Raw genomic sequence first — 24074 nt, 5'->3', positions numbered from 1 at the left:
CGCAGATAACTCCAGCAGTCGCTCCGAGCTCGCGCTGCCAGGACAAACTGCTGGCTGCTGTGACGTCAGCAAGAGGGAGGATAGATGCGGCTCTCAGACAGCTCAGGTAGAGACAGCGGATGGCTTTCACACAGGAAATGTGTGCACACCCCCTGTCACTCACTGTTGTGTAGTAACACTATTTTTTGGAAATGGTCAGCAGCGTGGAAAAGTACACATATCTTAACAGTGACAGCAAATAGGGGGGTAAAGGGCAACAATGCAAAAGAAATGTCAGAATGCACCTACAATGTATCTCTGTCTGTCATACACTCACACAAACAGCACTGTTGCATACAAATGCTGATTATAATAGGCTATGCTATTTACTTTTCTCTTATGTTTGCATATTAAAGGTTGAATATGGGGAATCTTCATTAAAAGATTATATATATATATATATATTAAACAATACACCTGTACAGAATGAAAGTATTGCTTTTCCATAAAAAATATGATTAGTTTGAATTAATATATATATATTTTTTAATTGACAGGTTTGACAATGACTTTTCTTCACGTTCTGTTTACATTGTACCAGCCAATAGCTGCCGGCATTGCAGGGTTGCCAGGGTTGTCTGTTGTTGGGTGCAGCTACTGTAGGTTGGCCATGGGTGAAATGGAGTTTGTCAATCCTGCAGCTGCGTTGTTTGTCCTAGCAGCTGAGTGACCAGAGATGGACGAAAACCAGAGTCAACATAGGCCAAGCATTCACTCGATGGACTGAGATAAAGGAGTTCAACAGCATTAAAACGCACGCCCAAATGGCTACGTTTCTCCTTGATCGGTAAGCTAACTTTCATGTTTACTTAGCTGTAACGGCTAATGGTAATGGCTAGCGTAACTGTCAGTCAAACTCCTCTGTAATACTTGTTTTTATGGTGTGATTTGCTGGAGGGGACGGGTTCAAACAGGCCCAAACAGACTCTGGTCTCCTGTAGGCTACTGGGCCGGGTCTGACCGACATGGCAACCTGAGTGCTGGAATTATTTTCTGTTGTTGCGACTATGATCTTGAGACACTAGATGGCGGTGTTCTGCTCATTCTCAATATTCAACCTTTAACAGTATCAACAATTAGGGGGGTAAAGGGCAAACATGCAAAAGCAATGTCAGAATGCACCTAAAAAACATGAGGATCAAAACTTTAGATTTAGGAAGAAGAAAATATATAATTAGATTCATTTAATATACATTTCTGGCTTTAACATAAACTCACACAAACAGCACTGTTGCATATGCTGATGATAATAATAGGCTATGCTATTTACTTTTCACTCATGCTGGCATATTAATCTGCTCATTTTACATTAAAAGCAGCAACGTTAATTCCCATTTTTTAGTATTTTAAAAATGTCCTACACTGATGAAACAGGCAAACAAGCACAGGTATAATGCTACTTAGTTAATTTGTTGTCATTCCAAAAATAGTTATGTTCAGTAATGCAGTTAATTGATGAAAAGCTGCATGGGTACACTTCCTATGATGAACAAAAAATGTCTGTTTCCTTGAAATCATTCAACTTGGATACAGATAACTGGGTGAAGGATGAGATGGAAAAAGCAGGTAAGCCAGAGAAACACATGTGCACTATACAACATTTAACCTACAGAAGAAGTTGTTTTGTTGTTTGCTTGTTTTTGTTAAGTTCAAAAATATTTAGATATTCATATGTTTGAGTATACTAGACACCAACTGGTAGTTGATTTTTTAGATTCACAAGAGTTTAAGAATATGATCATCTGATACATCAAGTGATATTTTAATTTCACATAAACTTTTTTGATAAGGATTCCTTAAATTTCTCCATTAGATTATTCAATTATGACAAAGGCAACTTTACAAGGATAAAATGCAAAAAGCTAATATTGGCTGATATTTTATCTCTGTCTATTTCTAATATATACACTGGAGATCAAAATTAGAGAACAAATTATAAATATTTGAATTTTATTTTTTAAATAACCAAGGCACTTCAACAAAAACCTTTATTTTATGAGAATAAAAAGCAGTGAGCAAAATTAGAGAACAGTATTGTGTCAGAAGAGAATAATTAAACAGTGTTTTCTCAGGGCTATAGGATTTGAAAATGAATAGGAAGTGTAGAGGTCCTTTCTTTGAATGACTTCAGCACATCTTCGCCACAGGACATCACTAGTTTCTCACGCTGCTCTGGTTTGGTCTTGGTCCATTCTTCTTGCAGTCTCTTCCACAGTTCAGTAACTGTAGTGGGTTTCTTAGAATGTACTTTTGATTTTCCATAGATTCTCTATGGGGTTTAGATCTGGCTACTTCGTCCTCCAACTTTAACTGACTTCTTTAGACACTTTGGGTTCAGTCGTTCCCAGTCCGACGCCAAACATATTGTTTCCCATCAGACCCATATATCTAAACTTCAGCAAAGTCATGTCATGGTTTGGGGGATGTTTTATGCAGCAGGAGTTGGGCTTCTTGGCCAGCCCAGAGTCCAGATCTGAACCCATAGAGATCTCTAGAAATCCTTGGCAACGAAGTAATGTCTAAGAAACCCACTACAGTTAGTGAACTGTGGAAGAGACTGAAGAAGAATGGACCAAGATCAAACCAGAGCAGTGTGAGAAACTAGTGATATCCTGTGGGTGCAGATGTGCTGAAGTCATTCAAAGCAAGGGCCTCTACACTTCCTATTCAATTTTAATCCTATAGCCCTAAGAAAATCTTTTTTAAATCTTCTCTTCTGACACAGTGGTGTCCTTGGAGCCATTTCAGGTAAACAGCAAGATGCAAGATCCAAAAAATCTAAAAAAAAAAAAAAGGATGACAATGACTGATCTGGGACATCAAACCTGACCCATCAAGGTTTCATTGAATTTGGCCCATAACAGCAAAACTCAACAGTATGTTCTAGCATCGTAAATCACCCGTTCAGCCATATTTATTTGTTGATGTGCATGCATGACAGACAGCCCTCAGTATCAGTGTCATGCAGGGTTGAATAGACAAAATGTCTAGACCGTTGACAGAGTGTCTGTCTCATCTGAGCCGAGTCTAATTGAATGTCAAGCTGCTTAAATGTGTTTGTTGTTGTACACAGATCAGACTCTATGGGGACAGGAGTGATAGAAATCATTTCTCACACTGGTGTTTATTTCATTACCGCGGCCATAATGGTTCGGCAAATTGTCTTTGGTTGTACTGTTGGAGGAAGAGGTTATTGTGTTGGGTGAAATTATGACCATTTTCCTCGAGGAGAAATTACCTAATGTGAATTTAACGTTTCACAGGAGACGGCACAGTAAGCTATTTTCGTTGCGCTGTAGATGTGGTGCAACTGCCAGTTTCACTGTTCTAAGTACTGTTATTTGGAAACAGAAAAATAAATCCATGGCCTTTGTCATTTTGGTAAGTCAGGGGGGTGGAAATGGTAACTCACGGAGCTACATTGAGTGAATAAGTTATTCCCTTTGCAAGGTTAAGCATCTTCAATTGTCCACGTCTCATAAAAAGGAACAAGAATGATCGAAGTTTTACTTTAAATAAGAATGTCAGCCTCTCTTCAGGGTCACTTATTTCAATCTTGGGTTGATTTTAAATGTTTTGGAACCAAGGTTCACCAGATACTAAGCCACAATGGAGGCTCATTTAAAGAAAAAGAAAAAAATGTAAGAAATCACCTTGGCTTCTCACCAGTGGCCGATTTCTACACCAGTGGTCAATGTCTCAATTATGAAATGTTCCACAGTAATAATGAAAGGCCCATAACAGACCCTCACACCACAGCTGTCTGTCAGCCAAGCAGAAACACTAAACAAACACAGAATAATGGCCAGACCACTGGGGATTCAAAAAAGAGAGTAAGAAAAAAAAGATCCCTAGAGAGAGAGAGAAGATGAAAGTGTGTAAAAGAGCAAGAGGAGAGATGACAGCTCCTGCCTGACAAAGTAAATACATGCCCCATCTTGCAATATTCTCACATTTTCCATCTCTTGTGTTCAGGAAGGACTACTGTACATGTACTATACTGGACATTTTAGATTAGCAGTATGTGTTAATTAACAAAGCTCATGTTTGAGTTATTTCAGGTAAAAGTAAGAGCTGAGCAATATAATACTTCTAGGAAGGTCGTGTTTACAGGAGGAGCCTTATTAAGTGGTTCAGTGAGGCAGAAAGGTTATGTGACTGTGTTGTGAGGGGAGTTTGAGGTTTGAAATATGATCTGCATGACAGGGCCCAGATGGACCAGCAACATCTCAGTACATTATTGAAAAAAAAACATGCACAGGAAAGTACCAGCCCCCACTAACAACATGGTCATTTGTGATTGTCTTGCATGTACCCGAGATGAGCTGCAGAAGCAGGAAACATATGATCATATAGGATTCACTGTCACTCAAAGGAGCAACATCTGCTGCATCCACCCAACATAAATAAGTCTTTCAGAAAATAACTATGAATAAGTAGGGCTGGGGTAATGTTAGATTACAATATCATCATGATTTTGAAAATTTTGTTTTCAAAAAAAAACATGCGCACATTTGGGGAGTTTTAATTCCAGTGTGACTCTCTATACACAGCCGTTGATCAAAAGTGTGCTAAGACAGAATAAAAGAAACAACAATCTTGATCTCAGCAATCAATTTGAAAAGTATTTAACAAAGGTATTTCATTATTTTCCAGAAAACAAAAAAAATAGAAGAATGACAACACCTTTGTGCAGATCTTCTAAACTGTAGGTTATGTTGAGTGATGTTGAGAAAAAACGAAAAGTTTACTTTCAAATACCCTTGCTGTGAATCTGCACTATTTGAGGCACTCATCATGACTAACGTCATCTATGGATTAGATGTGACTGAATCCATAAAGGTTTTAATAATAGCTTTTCTAAATCCCGTTTTTAGCAGTATGGCTGAAAAGCCTCAGGCAATCAGAACAAACTGTCAAGTACCAATTAATTAGGTTTAATTAGAGAAGCCAGTGTGAATACTTTGTATCTCACCATCTGCCCCCCAACCCCCAAAGAAAATTGTCCTTCAGCTAAACTTAAATAGTAAAGGCATATAGTTGAATGTATGAATGAATTGCTGTTTTGTTTTCTCTTCCTATGAGGAACGATAAAACATATGCATATCTCATTATTCTGTATTTTACTGTTTCCTGAAGAGGCCCCCGGACTTTGGCTCTGAGCCATCTTCACTTGCCAGAGCATGTGGTCTCCATGGCAGCCCATCGGGTTACACAATAAACACCTCAAAGTAAATGAATGAACCTGTTTTAATCCAATAGCAATCCCTTTCTTAACTTCTCAACCAGTCACATCCTGTTTCATAGAACATGTTGCTTCGCTATCATGAGTAATCCTGGAAATTTTGTGTGTTCAGGTTTCAAAAGTAATTTAGCAATTTAGATATGAAATGTTTCTAAATGTGTGAGGCACGCCACGCATATAATAACAGTATTGATATAGCGCTTCAAAATCTTTAATCTTTAATCTTTTAAATTTAATATTTTTTAACAAAAACCAAATGCAGAGCAATATAACAAATTGAAAGTGCATAATGGAAATCTTCATCAAATAGCAATAACAAAACATGGGGGAAATAACTAATAAAACGCCGATACATAACAATTGCTATATGAGATAAAATCTTTATGACTAAGCTGTTGTCAGAGTTGACTGAACGTTCTTTGTGTTTTTCATTCAAGTGTCCTGTGGGTGTTGCAACCTGTTTGGTCCCTGATCATCTGGAGAAAATTAGTTTCAGATTCAGTCAAAATTTCCTCTTTATGATGTTCTTGGACAGGATAACAAAGCACCATCAGGAGAGTTTAATCTCATTAAGGTGACATCTCTCATCTTTGATGGGGCTTTGATTGCCAAAGTGCACTGAAGAAGGTTTGGTGCTGACTGTGGCACAATTGGGCATTCCCACAGCTGGTGCCATGACTTTACAGTAAAGGGGGGCCGAGTCCTTTAAATCCATTCAAATCAGTGGTGAGAAAGTGACCCTGATTACAGGAAGCTCTGAATCATCATCAAGTGTGAATAAAAGGGATCAAAAGATGGCCCAGACAGCAGTGCAGATTTAACATTGGACCGCGGTCACAAAAAAACCTGCCAAGCCACAATTGTGTCAGCTTGGCAGATGATATTCATTCCGACTCTCCACAAGTGATTGATAGAATGAGACCATGAATGTAATCAAATAAAAATTTAAATATCTATGCAGACAAGTCAACGTGAGATTCAGAGTCAGTTGAGACGGCTCCTTTTTTATTTGAATGGAAGTATTGCAAACATAAAGGTAATCATTTAGTATGATATGTGCTTCTTCCTCTCTCCTTTCCATATCCATATATGTCCTTTCTGCCTGTCCCATCAAATCAATGTCAGATCAGTTTCTCGGCTCATTGGTTGGGGGGGGGGGGGGGGGGGGGGGGCGGAGATTCAGGTTCCAGTGTGTCCTGTGCCTTCAGTCAAACAGCTGATTTTTTTTCCACATTCATCAATGAAACAGCGCCATCTTGTGCCTCATGTGCTCGAGGCAGGTTGTTGTAGGCTATGCTATAAAGAGCTGTAGCTATTAATGTCTCATCAGGTTCTCTGTTCTGGGTCTTCAGGTCATGACTAGGGGGTATACCGAGACACATATTCTAAGATAAGTGAGCATAATTATTTGCTTATGCTCAGCTTTTGTCCTGTCACATACAAACTAATGATCAGATAATTGATTAATTTATCAACTATGGGTAAGGTGCAGGCTATATTCTGTTAGTTTTTTTTTTTATTGTAGGGTCACTAAGCAGTTGTGTCATTGCACATATCATTTTGCTTTATGGGTTATAAAAGCATCAGCAGAGGAATGTAGGCTTCATCAGTAATCTGCATCAAGCACCTTTGTTTACTATCGGATCAAACCATCTGACTGTATTTGTGCTTCAAACTGCACGGATCTGTTGTCTTTGCAGCGTAAGAGTCAAATGTACAGGCAGTTCTGAGGAATGGCATTGCATCTCTCGTGCACTCTGTAAGGCAGCTCTCATGATGCTTCCAAGCAGCGCTGCGCTGTGTGAGAAATCAAAGCGCAGGCGTCAAGTCGGGAGGGAGGCTATCTTGCGCAGACTGGATACTGTACATGGCCATTGATGCTGCTGGATAGATGTAGCCCCCGATGTAAATAAGAATGGCGAGGACAGCGGGTCTAACATGTCGCGTTATCTCTGCTTGACATCGGAACATTTTTATGCCACGATCGGGATTTAACAAAGCGCGAGGGGCCTTTTCTCGTTTTTTGATCTGAATCCGCCTTGACAGCTTCGCCTGATGATTTTCATTTGACACAAGAGCCAAGGCAGACGGGCGGCTTCTTCTAATAAACACTCGGGAAAAACAGGTCATTATGACCTTAGTATCCTCCAGTAAAAGAAAACCATCGGATTGTTTTTACGCGGCAGCATTCTGCTTGCATTTTTTGCTTTGGATCTCGTGTGCTGTGTCCGAGGAGGAAGATCATCAGTTCAGCGTTGAGGTAAGATAAATGGCCTTCCATCCCCGGTTATCATAAATGACCGTGCTCTCTCTCTCTCTCTCTCTCTCTCCTCCACATCACCTGCCTCAGCGATAATAACATTTTTATGTAGGTTATGTATCGAGTCTCCACGCTATCCGTGGGCACAATTACCATAAGGCATAACATGGATACATTGTAAGCCTATCAGGGCAGCTCACGCACTGAACAGCGAAAATAACGCGCATTCCTCATTTGTGGAGTGCAGTGAAACAGAAGGATGCTCATTTTTATTACACTGCGGTCCATGAGCTGATCTATCCAGCCCACTGATCCTTAATGTGCAACCCAAATAAGAGTGATCTATTTTAACAGAGGTGTCCTGCAGCACAATGCCTTCATTGTTGGATCGACTTCTGTGCCATGCAGGCCAACACAAAGTCAGACATGCTTTGGCAACATAGTGTTGGGGGAGATTAAACATTTACAGACACAAGCTGAATAATAGAATTTTTTTTTGTACCTTATTAATTGATGTCATTTTCATCCTCACCTCAGACTCCCCTCCTACCACCCTAAAGAAATGAAATGCTGACACTGACAGCCACACAAATGCATCATTATTCAATTTTATGGCTCGCTGATATCTGCCGATATCTCTCTGAGATCTGTGCCTTTGAACAAACACAACACACACAGGAAACACGCCCACAGGAGCGAGGGAAAAAAAGAAGGATAAACAAGGCTCAGCAGAAAGAGGGTTAGGGGCAGAAGGGGGGAGGGATTGACAGAGGAGACAGAGGTAGATTAGCTAGCTGGAGCATAATATCTCATAGGCTGTGATGGGGAGGCAGCTGGTTGGCGTGGACAGCTGTGGATAGCGCGCGCACCTTGTGGCTTCTCAGCTTCAGGACTGAGTATGGCACTGACCCCTGGGTGATGCTCAAGCCTAACCCTCTCTCCTCTGTATCAAGCTGCACCCTTGTTTTGTTAGGCAAAAGGATGCAGGGCAACAGTCCTGCACATGTACGCTGACCGGCAGCCGCAAGACAAAAACACTGACTAAGGTCACTAGGAGGAATTCAAATGCAGATGCATTGATGTCCAGGGAGCCTCTGAGCAAATATGCAAAGACACATTTAAACCTAAACCACTGCCGGATAGACAAACAACTGGCTATTTACATGCAAATGATATGAAGTACCTCATTAAAGCTTCTAAACATTTCATCCACACTGTGGATAATTATAGAAATAACCACAGCAGCTCATTCTCAGCGCAGTTTGTTCTCTTCTAATAATAAAAATGTATCAGAGCAATGGTTAGTCACCTCACAGCCTTTTGTGAGATGCAGAATTATTTAACCTGCAGCCATGTTCTTATTGATTTTTGATTATTTGAGCGGCAGCACTCACTGGTAAAAACTGGGTAGGGTAACTTAAAAAACATAATACTTGTCCTCATTAAACAGCATATGTGCCCTTGAGCAAGGAAACCCAGCCACTGCAGTGAAGGACTGTCTGTGGTCTGTTTGAACTAGACAGCCGCCCAGCATTAAGTGAAATATCAATGCTGAAAAAGAGAATATATTAAATCAGTTACTTGTGGGACCAAATCTAATCAAACACAAATTGAAGGAGATTCAAGTTCATAGCTGCAGTAAAAGGGAAGACTCTTTCTTTTATAGCCTTTCAGTCTGACAGCTTGGGTTGATACATGTACATTGAAGATGATTAACTCATTCATTATCCGAACAAACTTGGAAAATGCAAATGTACATGCTTGATGTGATTTCAGCTTAGGACGTTTTTTAGCTCGACATCTCCTACTCCATGTCCGTGTCTTTCCTCCTGTTTTCTCTCTCTTGTCTGAGTGTTCTTATTAAGGCAAGAAGTCTAGAGAAAAACTTAAAAAAGCAGTGAAATGAAGTTCCAAAACTTTCTCTTCACCCTCCCAGGGATGGCTACAGAGGTATGGCTACCTTCCCCGCACAGAACCGGGAATGTCTGTCCTGCGCTCGGCCCAAACCATGCACTCAGCCATTGCTGCCATGCAGCGCATCTATGGTCTCAATGTCACAGGGACACTGGATGAAAAAACCAAGGAGTGAGTATACACACATTCTTGTACATCCTCAAGCTGAGGTGCATATGTACTTTTAGCTGCCCATTCATGTGTTACATTAAATGGATAGTTCGAATGTTTAAGTGGGGGTAGATGAGCTCCTTATCCATAGTCAGTGTGTTACCTACGGTAGATGGCGATTCCAACATCCACAGTTTGGAGAAGGAGACAGGAGTCTGAGCTCAAAAGTAATGCACTGCTGTGGATGAGGACAGCAGATGCAAGTTGATGTATTTGTGTTTTTCTACCTAAAAATGCCTAAAACTGCCACCAGACTCCATTGACAGTCGCCAGAATAAACTGTTGGCATTTCTGAACCGCTATAATTTTCTCCTTCCCCCTTGCCTGGATGGCTACAGAGATATGGCTAGAGCGGCTATTTTTCATTTCCTACTCTTCACATACTGACACTTTTTGACCCTCCACGGTCGCAGTTTTAAACATGTGGTTAATGTTGTCAATTTGACTACTTGTTTAGGTTTGAGAAAATATGGTGGTTTGGGTTAAAATAAGGTAGATCTGTTGTGAAAGTAAGTTTCACTTTTATATCTCCTGGGTGAAAATCTGGTGTGTGTGACCCAACCATCCACCCTGATCGGAGTCGGGGGCTTGTTATAGACCTTTTTAATAGAATTCCATTGCATGGCAACAGCCTTGGCCCTTGTAAACTTCCTGTCAGCTAATGTAATTCACAGACACTGCAACAGGAATTAAACATTTAGAATGTTTATGTTTACAACTTTGAAAGGGTCTATACTATGTTACCTGGCTTTTGGAGCCACTGGAGCTCTGCAATATTTACATGGATGGTTTTAAATTGGAGTCACTTAAAAGCCTGGTACGTCTATACAGACAAGGGTGCCAAATAGGTTTCATATCAACGTTTCTGTGTCAAAAAGTTTTCCTAGCGACAGGTCTGAGTTTTACCTTGCAGAACAATGGAGTTGCTGTTGTTTGTTTGCGTCATTGTTTCCAAGTTGGTACTCTTCCCTGCTTCTCCAAATCTGGGGGCGCACTGAACATCTACTGTATGTAATACACTCTGAACTATCCCTTTAATGCAAATGCTCCACTTATTCATTTAAAAATGCAGAAGGAATGGCTATTAATATTTCAATGGATTAGTGAAGGACGGAAATAGAGATGTTCATTTCACCCAACATCACCTCGTCTGTGAACAATCTCAGGTGAAGGTTTTAACACTTTTCCTTCTTCTCATTTTGCTTGATGATGCAGTGATATCACGCTGAGGTGAGAATTAATGTTTCGAATACGTATTGCAGTATGTGTCCTGTACCCGTGGTTATCTGATGTGGTATGAATGAGCAAACGTGAATCTTGATTTCCTCTCAGCCCTCATTGAGAATTTCATCATTCGCTTGGATTAATGACTGTAGTATGGAGTTAGTTTTAGTCGTGTTATGCACAACACTTCTTTATTTTGCTGCTGTGATTATGTCAAGAAGAGAACTATTGAGTTCACTTCACTGCTTTATGTTGTCTTGTGATGGTGTTTGACTTCCAACTTTTATTTTGCAAACTTGAGTCACCTTCTCTTCTCTTCTCTTCTCTTCTCTTCTCTTCTCTTCTCTTCTCTTCTCTTCTCTTCTCTTCTCTTCTCTTCTCTTCTCTTCTCTTCTCTTCTCTTCTCTTCTCTTCTCTTCTCCTCTCTCTAAGTTGGATGCAAAAGCCTCGCTGTGGGGTTCCAGACAAATTTAAAAGTGCTGCGAGGTCACGGAAACGGAGATACGCGCTGACAGGACAGAAGTGGCAGCGTACACACATTACATACAGGTGAGAGAATGTGGAGGCAGTTGTCATAGCGACCATAGCAGCAGTGATTGTAGGTTTCAGATGTGCCAGTGTTATTATTTTTGTATATATATTTCTTTCTCAACTCTCTGTCTCTCATCTTCTCCTCTTTAACCATCTGGGATCACATGCTCTGTGTTGTCATAGAGACTGCGCAAATATGTCACAGATGTGGGGGCACACACACACACACACAAACACACACACAGTAAGTTCAACTTCACACATTCAGAATCACACGTACATTTGCCCATTTGTGCTGTGAGTATGTTTACTTTCCAGTTTTATTAATAGGTTGCTGGCAAAGTGAAAAAATGGGATCAGGCTGTTTCTTTTTTAGAGCATTTATTCGTTTCATAAAACAAAACCACACAATTTTTGCTGAGCACGAAAATGGGAGGCTTTCCTCTCCCTCATATGAAATTGAGTGTAAATTGTCCGTAATCTCAGCAGAAATATTCAAACTCTCATTTTATCTCGCCTGATTAAGCTCCAGCTTTTAATAGGTTCTGAGGAGAACTGATAAACGGGTCTCTGGCACAACTGCAAATTGACAGGTTACAGCAGTAATAGCCGATAACACTGTCAATTTATTCAAATCCTCCCTTCCTCCACGAATTTGAATTGATGAGCCACCTCTCCTAATGGAATGTCAATCAGTGCTGAGCCAGTGCTGCTGCTGCTGACTGCACTTTATTCAGGAAAATGAGTGGAGAGAGGGAGAAGATTTCCCATTCCTCTCTGCCTGCCAGGGACTGATAACGACTGCTGTGTTAAAAGTTCAGCCAAAGCTGCCGGGCTTGAAAAAGTTGTGTCAAGTGCAACTTTCCTTTTTAGTGTCTCCTCATTTTGAAAAGTAAAACAAATGTTCACTCAAAATTGATGGGGAAACGAGGCATGGGGTTGATGCATTTTATTTCCACTTGTTTTGTACCCCCGTATTTTAAAACGATTTCATTTAACATTTAAATCCACGTCTGTCACTACGATGAATGCAGTAAACTATAACCTGCAGTGTTTTTTCTCAGCCTCGTAACCTTTACCTCTCTGCAGCCTTTTCAGTCTGGTTGCTTGCTTTCTTCCCATAGCATAAAAAATGTCACACCAAAGGTGGGCGCCCGGGAGACTCACGATGCCATCCGGCGGGCATTTGACGTGTGGCAGGGTGTGACTCCCCTACGCTTTGAGGCCGTTCCATACAGCGCACTGGAAACTGGCAGGCGTGACGTGGACATCACAATCATCTTCGCTTCAGGTTTTCACGGTGACAGCTCACCCTTCGACGGGGAGGGGGGATTCCTTGCCCACGCCTATTTCCCGGGCCCAGGCATAGGAGGGGACACACACTTTGACTCAGATGAGCCCTGGACCCTTGGGAACCCCAACCATGATGGTAAGTGACAGAAAGAGTGGGTTTAAACCTACAGTAAATTTAGAGAGCGGGAGAGAAGGTGTTAATGGTGGGAAGAAGTAAGATAAGGCTACAAAGGAGTGAGGAACGCAAAAGTAGGGAGATGCTACCGCAAGGACATTTTTAGAGGAAGAGATTAGGATTAGGAAAGGAAGTAGAGAAAGGAGGTTGTTAAATGCAGAATGTTGGCAGGTAAATAAACAAGTAAAGGGGTATAAAAAGGAATGAGTAAAGCATTGAGATACAGAATAAACAGTAGTCATCAGGAGAGACGGATAAGGACTGATGGAAAGTAAAAAGTGGAAATACGGATGGCGAGACAGGAGGGCAATATAACAGTGATGGTATCACAGGGTAGTGGATGAGGGATGCTCAACCAAAAACAAAGAATATGGAGATGTCTTTGATCAGGCTGTGCTCTGTAAATACGCCCCACCCCATCTGTCAGGATTTTGATGTTTTTTTTCCCTGCATAATAAGCTCTTCAGATGACAGGACAGAAAGCTTTGCTATTTTAAGACATTGGTTGCTGGCACATGATTATGGCCATTCTGTTTTTAGTGAATTTGATGTATACTTCAAGGTTGTATGCCTCAAGAGAGGGGACAGAAAACCCAAAAAGTGCCAGATATACATGTATCCATCCATTACAAAATGTGAAAATAATGTGATTGTTGTTATGTTATGTTATGTTATGACATGTTATGATATGTTATGTTATGTTATGTTATGTTATGTTATGTTATGTTATGATATGTTATGTTATGTTATGTTATGTTATGTTATGTTATGTTATGTTATGTTATGTTATGTTATGTTATTATGGGTATGTGGTAAAGTTAGCTTAGTTTCTAATTGGTTATAACATGTTGCGCTGTGTTATTTGTTTTGTTATTTGATATTATGTCATCATGAGTATATTAGGGTAAATTAGGTTAGATTAGTATGGATTTAATGTTAAGTTTATGATAGGTTAAGTAAGGTTATTATGGATTATGTTATGTCATGTTATGTCATCCTATGTTATGCTATGTTTATAATAGGTTAAGGAAGGTTATTATGGATTATGTTATGATGTGTTATGTTATGCCATTTTATGTTATGTTATGTTTATGATAGGTTTAGTAAGGTTATTAAGGATTATGTTTTGTCATGTCATGTTCAGAATCAGAATCAGAAATACTTTAATAATCCCAGGGGGAAATTGTTTTTTGTTTCAAACTCCAGCTACTCAAACAACATATTTAACAACAACAATATTATACAGATAACATATTTGTAAAAACTGAAATATAAAACAGTACATATATAACTATATATATAAAAGATATCAATATTACAATGGTAATGTATATACAGATCAAACATACTGTAATAACGTGCAAAGTACGGTACAAATGTGCAAAGAAACAGATAGTAATGTTATATTGTGTTATGTTATGTTGTGGGTAATGTTTATGATAGGTCAGATAAATTAGAATATCTCTCATGTTATATCATGTTATGCTATGTTTTGTTATGTTTTGCTGTGTTCTGATCAGTTATATTAGACTATGTTATGTTGTGTTATTTCATTTTATTATGGGTACATTAGGTTCGTTAGGTTAGGTTATTACGAGTTATGTCGGGCGTTGTTGTTCCATCTTATGCAATGTTATATTATGTCATGTGATATTTTGGATAATCGTATGATAGATCCATATGGCCCGCATATCATGTAATGTGGGCCAACCTGCCAATGTGGATTCTGACAGTGTGCAGCATCCCAGAGAGGGAAATAAGATGCCTATCCTAGCTCTCCATCCACACACACTTTAATTGCTTTACCTACTGGGCGCCAGGCTTGTCAGAGCACCACCAGGCTGCTAATACCCATGTACCATACACTTATATTCCATCGTCCCATTAGTGAAAGAGGAGGGTAACAGCTAACATTGTGTTTGTTCTGGGAAACTGCTTGCCACCCATCAGCTCCCCTCCCTCTCACTCTTTTGTTCTCTTACTCCAGTGGTAATTGTCTCAGACTCCCAAGTCAAATTCATGTTCATCATTGCGCAATTTCCCATGGCTATCCATGTGGAGTGCTGAGGCTGATTCTGAAAAGCTCCTGTTTCTGCTTATGTGTGTGGGAAGCTGTGCAACCTTTAATGGGCTTTCACAGCGGTGTAATTGTAAATGTTGCATGTTGACATGTGCACTAATGGTAGCTCCGACCTGACTCCTGGGAGTCTTTATGGGACATTTTTGGTTTGGTGGAAGAGGCTAGTTGTGTTAGATAAATGGGGGAAGGGGAGGTAGAACCTTTTAGCTGCTGGCTGAGGGTCAGTGGTTGGTCTGTTCAGCGCTGCTAGCAGGAGTGGATATCATGTTTTAAAGGGCAACAATCTCCCGGGGACAGCTTCAGTCACAAGCTATACGTAAATGGCATACTTCTTTCTAAATCAGGTCGACACTATGAGCTGAATGCTGCCCAGACACTGACCATGGCAATTTTCATTTTTTTTCGTTGTCTGTATGTTTTTTAAGTCTGATACAGACTAGACTCATTATGTTTCATTGTGCTGTTTGTTCAGGTTCATTGTATGAATGTTTGTATTTTCACTGTTCTCTGAGCTGTAGCTCATATGGGGCGTATCTTCTCTTATGGAGAAGAAGAAGAAAAGTGTCCTTTCAATTGACCCCCAATAGCGTTTAGTTGCACTACATTAGCTCAACTGTTGAGTTATATCTGTTCCCCTCAGCCTCCCCACGTTGGGCGGCTGATCCAACCACTGTGCCACTGGCCGCCCCAATGTCACGGTTTGAGTAAAAGCTGTAGTAAACTGCAGTCAGTTTGCCAGATATTCATGATTATCTCGATAATGGTTATTCACCACGGTCAACTAATTGTGAGCGTTTGTTATAGCGATCCACATTAAAATATAAAGTCCCATCCCTACTAAAGAGTGTGTCTGTGCCTGGGTGTATGTTTTCTTTTTCTGTTTCATCAGGTCACACTGAAGCTGTGTTTGAAACTGTCCCCTATCACAGAACTGGAGCGCTATATTGTGTGTTCGCCATTTCATAGTGGTGTTCGAATTCTCAGTGGTTGATTTCATTCACCAAAAGTCCACTATAAAAAAAAACACAAAGCACAGCTGATTTGAGTGTACGTACGATTTACCCTTCATTTTGCTCCCATATACCACAGTACAATGCCTTCTTGTTTTCCCGCAGGAGAAGAAGAAGTGTAGCTTCTGAAATCTCGTTTGCTTATTCCTTATATAGTTCAGTATTATTTAAACACTATATAATAGTGGAATAGTGAGTGAGGGAATGAGGGAACAGTTTCAAACACAGCTCCACTTCTTAAATATATTGGATGTACTGTACTGTATACCATTTATGATGGAGTGTTTTTGTATTCTCAATGTCCTCTTCCCCTCTCCAGGTAATGACCTATTCTTGGTTGCGGTTCACGAGCTGGGCCACGCCCTCGGTCTGGAACACTCTAACGACCCCACTGCTATCATGGCTCCTTTCTACCAGTACATGGATACCGAGAACTTCAAACTACCTCACGATGACCTACAGGGAATCCAGAAAATCTATGGTAACCCTTTGTTTTATACAGTACGTTAGTCTCTCTATTTAGGATTTAGAAATTGAACAAAGACAAACATCTCTTTTTCTGTGAAGTAACAAAGTTATTAGATAGAGCCCTTTAGACTGAATGAAAAATGTTGTTCAAACTGGTTTTCGGAGCTAAATAAAAAAAATATTATTAATATAGAAGCCCTGCAATGACTTTAGTCACTATTACTGTTGCTGCTGCAATATCAGTCATATTGGGTTGATTTCCAATAAGCAGCATTTGTCAGCTGTTAGAGAGGACAGCCAACATGAGTCAACGAAAAAATAATCTGTGCCAGCATTAAAGGTCAAAAAACAGCGAACACATTTTAATCTCTCAACAGGGACAGTCACAAAAATAGTTACAAATACAGAAAAAGTTTATAGAATTTGTTTGTCTTTTTAGGTCCACCAGATAGAGCACCGCAGCCTACCAGGCCCCCACCCACAGTCCCTCCTCCTCGCTTCCACCCTCCCTCGGACCCTCGTAAGCATGACCGCCACGCCAGACCCCATCGCCCTCCACAGGGGGCCAAGCCCTCCAACCCCAACTCCAAACCCAACATCTGCGATGGAGGCTTCAACACCCTGGCCATTCTCCGGCAGGAGCTTTTTGTTTTCAAGGTAAGGTAGATCAACAGCCTAAGTGAAAATGCTGGTTTTAGGCTGTTTGGGAGGAGGATGATGATGATGATGATGATGATGATGATGGTGATGAGAGGGATGACAATTCTACCATATCCATTTCTATAGGACCAGTGGTTTTGGAGGGTACGGGACAACTCAGTAGTCCCTGGCTACCCCATGCAGATCAACTACTTCTGGAAAGGCTTGCCTCACAAAATTGATGCTGTGTATGAAAACAGCGAAGGGAAGTTTGTCTTTTTCAAAGGTAATCATTTTTTATTTTATTTATAAAAGAAACTGTGGAGTTTATGCATTGGTGGAGGAAACGCACCCAGAAATGTAGCAATGCACAAACAAAGATGAGGAAGGAGACTTGCAAACTTCCTGCAAATAATGTAGGATTTATAATATTTAATGAGGAAGGAAATGCATTCAACACATAATGCATTTAGATGAAAACACTGAATGTAAATTACAAACCTTTTTTAGATATTTTATTATATTTTTCTTTTAGAATCAATTTACAATCATAAAATAAGTCGAGTTAACCACAAAAAAGAGAGAAAAAGTCTCTAAAGAAAATAAAAACAAGTCACCCTTTAACTCTTTATTTTGTGTTATATGCTGTATAGCCGTTATGATATTTTAAACTACAATAATGTAATAACTAACAAATGTAAAAAAAACAACAACACTTTTACTGCATACCACCTACAAGTGAATGTGTACGTGTGAGCCTGTTGAACATACAATATCTTTTATCATATAGCAACACAGCGGGTGACTTTGAGGTTGTTTTGTGTTCTGTATGGTAACAGAACGGGTTCAGGTCCTGCAGCCATCCGTCCATCAGACAGATTAACATGACATCTGTCACCCAGTGGGATCAGAGTGCCTCATGCTTTATTTATTTACTCAGGGGGACTTAACTGCATGTGTGTGTGTGTGTGTGTGTGTGTGTGTGTGTGTGTGTGTGTGTGTGTGTGTGTGTGTGTGTGTGTGTGTGTGTGTGTGTGTGTGTGTGTGTGTGTGTGTGTGTGTGTGTGTGTGTGTGTGTGTCTGTGTGTGTCTGTGTGTGTGTGTGTGTGTGTGTGTGTGTGTGTCTGTGTGTGTCTGTGTGTGTGTGTGTGTGTGTGTGTGTGTGTGTGTGTGTGTGTGAGAGAGAGAGAGAAAGAGAGAGAGAGAGAGAGAGAGTGTCTAGCTACTTACTGCAAGCACACCACCACAGCAGCTCTCCTCACTCTGCCTGAGGCACTTATGATCAAACTGAATAAAATGCAACAATAAGCTGAAAACAATGTCTCGACGGAGTTGCCTTCAGAGCATCATCTTGCTCTTTATTGTATTATAGATAACACTGCATAGATTTTCTGACATTTCATTTATTTTGTAAATGAGGTGATACATCTGACCTTTGAAATGAACAGAAATGAATAGACTCATTGGAGAGAGAAAAATACACAGACAGACACACACACACACACACACACACACACACACGCATGCATGCATACACACGCATACACACAGACAGACGACTTGAATGAGATGAGAGCCAGCAGTGTTTTGTCTAGTGCGATTTTTGAGGTCATCTTTATGATAATGTCTTTGTCCCAGAGTCTAACGCAGTGTGTGTATTTTAGGAAACCGTTTCTGGGTCTTCAAGGACACAACTCTCCAGCCTTCGTACCCTCAGGACATCTCACTGTTCGGGAGCGGCATGCCCACTCAGAGTATCGAGACAGCTGTCTGGTGGGAGGATGTCGCCAAAACCTACTTCTTCAAAGGAGACAGGTCTGTGTTGACCGATTACTAGCACGGTTGAAATCTTCTTTTATATATATACACATATACAAGTATAGTATGTTGAGGAATGGATCCTACAAACAAAAGAAAAAATCTGTAATTTCCTCTTTATCAATGCAACTTGTCTGTGTTTTGAACATTTAATGATTTTCTGACTGTTTCCCGTGAAATATTTAATAATTGTGCAGTTTGTTGATCAATGCATCTTTAGTTTTGACATAGATTAGTTTGCATCCTTGAAGCTCTTTAAGATGCCTATTTTACCGCTGGAAAATGCTGCTTATTATTGGCATTCACAACATTATGACCCAATTTTTGTGATGGGTTGCTGATTTTTTCTGGATATTATTTATATTATTTTGTCCCCTTGCATACATGTATGATTTATTTGTGGTTGTAGTTAGTAGTTACCTGCTGTTGGAATAGAATTGAAACCGGGATGCCTTTTCCAAACAACCAAATCAGAGAATGTGCTGTTTATCTCTGTGCGTTGCAAGGGTCTTAAAGTTTGAGAGTATGCCAGTGTGACTCACATGTTTGTTCAGCTGTCATGATAAATCATATCCTAAGAGGTCAGAGGACTCTGTGGTGAAAGATGACAAAATGCTTTGTCATGATCCTGTCATCGCTCAACCTGCTGCTGCTCATCCTGACAAACAGGACGTTCTGTCCATCGTCTCAAACATGATTTCATCACTCTATCTGTTACAGAGTGGTGATGGTTCCAATTCAAAGAAATGACAGTACATAGCTAGATTTATGTGTGTGACTGACAGTGAATGACAAGCAGATCAATCCCAGCAACCACTGAAACAAATTCAGTCAGTCAATTGGATAAACACAGTATGTTTGTGATAAGAAAAATTATTGTTTTTGGTCCGCACAATTTCAAGCCGCAGGAAATCTGTCTGTGTGGGAGAGGGGCCAGACCTATCTGCCAGAACAAATGAAACATGGGTTTGGTGGATAGTCTGGTGTCCAGTTTAGGGAAATGACCAGTCTCTCATGATGATTTGGATGCTGGTGACAGTTGACAGGGAGAGTGTCAGGACGTTAGTAGCTTTTGTATGCAAGACTGACAAATAGATCTTGTGCTTCAGCATTGATGGGTTGTGTAACAGAGTCCAGTTGTTGGAGTAATTCAACTCTCATTACTCTGTGCTGATTTGTGTGTGTGCATTTGTGCATACTCAAAAGAATGTGTAATGTCCTCCTACTTGGGACTGACCCAGATCAGCACAACATTACTGCAGGTGTCCAACAAGGGTACATGTCACTGACTGTATTTCCGTCTGTCCTGTTTTAGGTACTGGAGGTACAATGAGGACATGAGGACCATGGATCCAGGTTATCCCAAACCCATCACCGTCTGGAAGGGCATCCCTGACTCTCCACAAGGGGCTTTTGTGGATAAGGCCAACGGTATGGCAGATTTATGGACCAGTTTTACGCACTAGCATCGCATAACCTTTGTTTGTAAGACACAATGGTGTATAAAAGATCAAAAGCAACACCTTCACATACTGTACGGAGATATAGTTTGTCTGGTATGTGTTGCTATGGCTTTAGTCCTGAATGCAACATGATAGAAAGAAAACGGGAACAGGAAGTTGACTGAGCAGCATCTGTTTTCTGGTTTAATTTTCAGATTTGCCATTTAAATATTTAAAACAGTGTAAATGTTTAAACGCGTATTAGAGGTCAGAGCATCTGCGCACATTAATTCTTCATGGCATGCAAAAGGAGACTGATAACCAATGGAAAAAAAAGATCTCAATGCATACACTGCTGTTAGGCTCTACACTTTCTAGAGCTGCATCAATTAGTCGATTGAAAGACAGTGCATTGTTAACTATTTTGTTAATTAATCGTTTTGTTGTTGTTTGTGTCATATATTATAGCAAATTAGATCTTTTTTATAGCCTAATAAATGAATATGACTGAATGAGAATGATCGCTGCAGCGGTAGAGCAGTTCAGATCAGTAAAATAATATTTCTGCAAGGTTGATCTGGAACTAATTAATTGTTTTTTTACTTTAAAATATTCTGCGCCATAACCATAATGTTAAATTTGTATTTTAGTCCTTTTTATCTCTCAATGTGATCTTGTACCACGATTTATCAAGAGTTGTCATTGCTACAAATGATAATTGATACCTTTCTGTGAACTCTGTAGAAAGCCCAAAAGATTAGCCTTATTTCTAAACAAGCGTGTTTACATGGAGATTCATTAACACATTGTTTACTTTCCTGCACTATAAAATGATACATGCAACTACGCAATACTTTCTCTTTACAAAGTTAAACAGATAGATATACTTTTTTGAACTGGGGTTGTATGAGGTCACTGTATTACCTACAGTAGATATCAGTGTACACTATATTTAGAATATAATATTCCACCCTTTCCAACAGGCAACTGAAGCTGTTATTTTTGCTCTCTTCAAAAGCTACCAGACTCCACTGACAAAAACTGTAATTTTATGGTACAGATCACTCGAGTTGCTGGTCTACTGCTCCCTCAGTTGGTTAGTACAGTAGTGTTATTGTGCGACTTCTGTGTTTTAAAAGGTTAGTTCTGGTAAGCCTGTGAATGTTTGTCATTTGTCCAGGTCATCGTTATCACCAAAGCAATTTCAGTCAAAAGCAACTGGACTTGGTTATTTGTCTAGGAAGACGTTTTCTATGCAAAAGTAGAGGAAACCATCGCTAAACAGAGGAGGAGGTCTGAGACACCACTTATCTCCAATTTACAATGCAGCCCTTTCATCCCTTCCCAGGAGATTCAACAATCTAACCTAAAAGAACAACTGTTCACAAAAGGCCTCCTGTGACTCCAACGACTGTCGTTTAGACTCAATAGAGCACTAACGAAGTCGAAACAAACTTTGCACCAACGACTGTCCCTCTAACGACGGTCGTTGGCACTTGGAGCACAAAGGGTTCCAGTGACATCATCGACCTTGTGAGAGGTTAAATACCTGGATCTCCACACCAGTTAATTGGACCAGTCCCAGCCTGGTCAGATGCGTACATGAACTGATGAAGCCTCTCGGATGAGAGCTGAAACGTCTTCCTGGACAACCAAGTCCAGTTGCTTTTTACTGAATTTGCTCTGGGGATGGTTAGTTCTGATTTACCAAAGTCTCACAATAACATAAACGGACTAAATGATCGATGCAGTCGCAGACCAGTAACTCCTGTGCTCTGTGAGGTAAAATTATTTTTTTGTCAAAGTAGTCTGGTGGCTTTGAGGAGAGCATGGATGGATATAACAGCTTCAGTTCCATTGCTTAGCTTCTTTCCTGCTTCTCCAAACTGAAGGGCCTGCTTTAAAAAATCTGACCAATCCCTTTAATATATATGTAAGTAGATCTGTTGTGTCCCACATTACCTCTCTCTAGGCTTCACCTACTTTTACAAGGGAAAAGAGTACTGGAAGTTCAACAACCAGATGCTTCGTGTGGAGCCTGCCTACCCGAGATCCATCCTAAGGGACTTCATGGGTTGTGATGGTCTACCTGCCGACCCAGACTGGGACTGGAACCCCCCGGTGGCGGAGGAACGCCACTACGACAACGGCGACGTGGACGTTGTCATCAAACTGGACAGCACGGGGGGCACGGAGAAAGCAGTGGCCATTGCTATCCCCTGCGTCCTGGCGCTGTGCATGATGGTCCTCCTCTACACCGTTTTCCAGTTCAGGAGGAAGAGCACACAGCGCCACATACTGTACTGCAAGCGCTCCATGCAGGAGTGGGTCTGAGGGCCTGTTATCACACTGTATAGAGAGGGGTGTAAAGCTCTGATAGAGGGCTAGTTATTACTTGAAGCCCTGAGTACAGTAATTGGAAACACTGTAAAGGGTACAGTACATAAGGATTGCCATGTTGGCAGATTTTAAAACTGCTCGAACAAGCTGCAAGGAAGCGAAATGATCAGCAGAACTCAACTGAAGACGGAGTGAGGGAGCCACATCTCCTGTGTCCAACTAATATGTATGTATCTGCTATGACTTTTTTTCTGTATCTCGGAATGAACTCAATTAAGTGAGACAGAGTTAAGCTTCTGTAAGTGGGACCTTTGTCTATCCTCGTCTCTGCACGCCATTTAAAAAGCCCCTGTCACTTACTTCAGTGGACAAATTAGATATAGGCTTCTACTTTACTTTTATTTCTTAATTAAATCGCTCTGAGCTGTGCTGTTTTTCATTTAGGGTCCCTGTAAAAGATGATTCATTGTGTGGAGGACTGATACACAAACCAAATATGACCTTTTCTTCCAAAGAGGATTACCGCTCAATGTTGATTTTGATGGGATGTTTTGTTTGGTTTTTTCTTCCTCCACGGATCGAACATTGTGGCATCATACTCAGATATTCTTTCGCCATTGGTATTCACATCCACCCCGTCTGCTCTGTAATCTGTGGGGATAGGAAGCAGCCATTAGTAAGAGCTAGGAACTCAAGGCTGTTGTGGCAGTGTATCTCCAAAACGGGGGCCAAAAACCTCTCTGCAATATTTATGAGACTGCCTTAATCACAGATTGCTTAAACTCCCTTCTCTTTCTCTCGGTTTCTCCGGTGTGGAAGATAGATACTGAATGACACTGTAGGAACAGTATATAAAAGGCATTCGTCATAAGGCAACTTCAAAACCAGTAGTTCAATACAGTTTGATCCACAACGGGTTCATTGCTCTTGAAAATGTGCTAAGCAGTGCTAAATACCTGATGGCAAGCAGGCTATCAGCTTTCATTTACTGCCTCACCGGAGAATATGAGAGAGAAAGGGAAGGTTAGTTGTGTGTGTGTGCCTGTGTGTGCCTGTGTGTGCCTGTGTGTGTAAGAGAAAGATACAGTAATTATCCACACTAGATATGTGCTGTACTGTATTGTAGTGTCCGTTATTGAACAGCTAACATCCTGCTTCCCTTTTTTTTCGTGCTAAGTTTGGACACTAATACTCCAAACAGTGTCAGTCCATGCATTTTAATAGCTTTTTTTCTTTTCTTTTTTTTTTTTACTTTTGTACAAGGTTTGTAAGTTTACATAATATTTAACATAGCAAAGGACAAAAAGAGGTCAGGGATAAAAAAATAAAAATAAAAAAAAGTCTAATTTTAAAATGAGACACATACAGTAATTCTCATCATCTCTT

General features: G+C 40.4%; 1 protein-coding gene across 1 annotated transcript; it reads left to right on the top strand.

The window, feature by feature from the left end:
• Positions 1-7415: 7415 nt before the first annotated feature.
• mmp16b (matrix metallopeptidase 16b (membrane-inserted)) lies at positions 7416-22682 on the top strand (the record flags this gene model as incomplete). The annotated part of the gene is made up of 10 exons (XM_083929014.1): positions 7416-7544; positions 9481-9629; positions 11325-11441; positions 12548-12852; positions 16301-16462; positions 16889-17106; positions 17236-17374; positions 18753-18903; positions 20222-20337; positions 22321-22682. 10 exons carry the CDS (start codon positions 7416-7418, stop codon positions 22680-22682), a joined length of 1848 nt encoding a protein of 615 aa, XP_083785140.1.
• Between the last annotated feature and the right edge of the window lie 1392 nt (positions 22683-24074).

This window comes from Echiichthys vipera (genome assembly GCF_963691815.1).
Source record: "Echiichthys vipera genome assembly, chromosome: 15".
NCBI lineage: Eukaryota > Metazoa > Chordata > Actinopteri > Perciformes > Trachinidae > Echiichthys > Echiichthys vipera.
The sequence above is the reverse complement of the archived record's forward strand: the minus strand, read 5'-3'. Positions and strand labels throughout refer to the sequence as shown.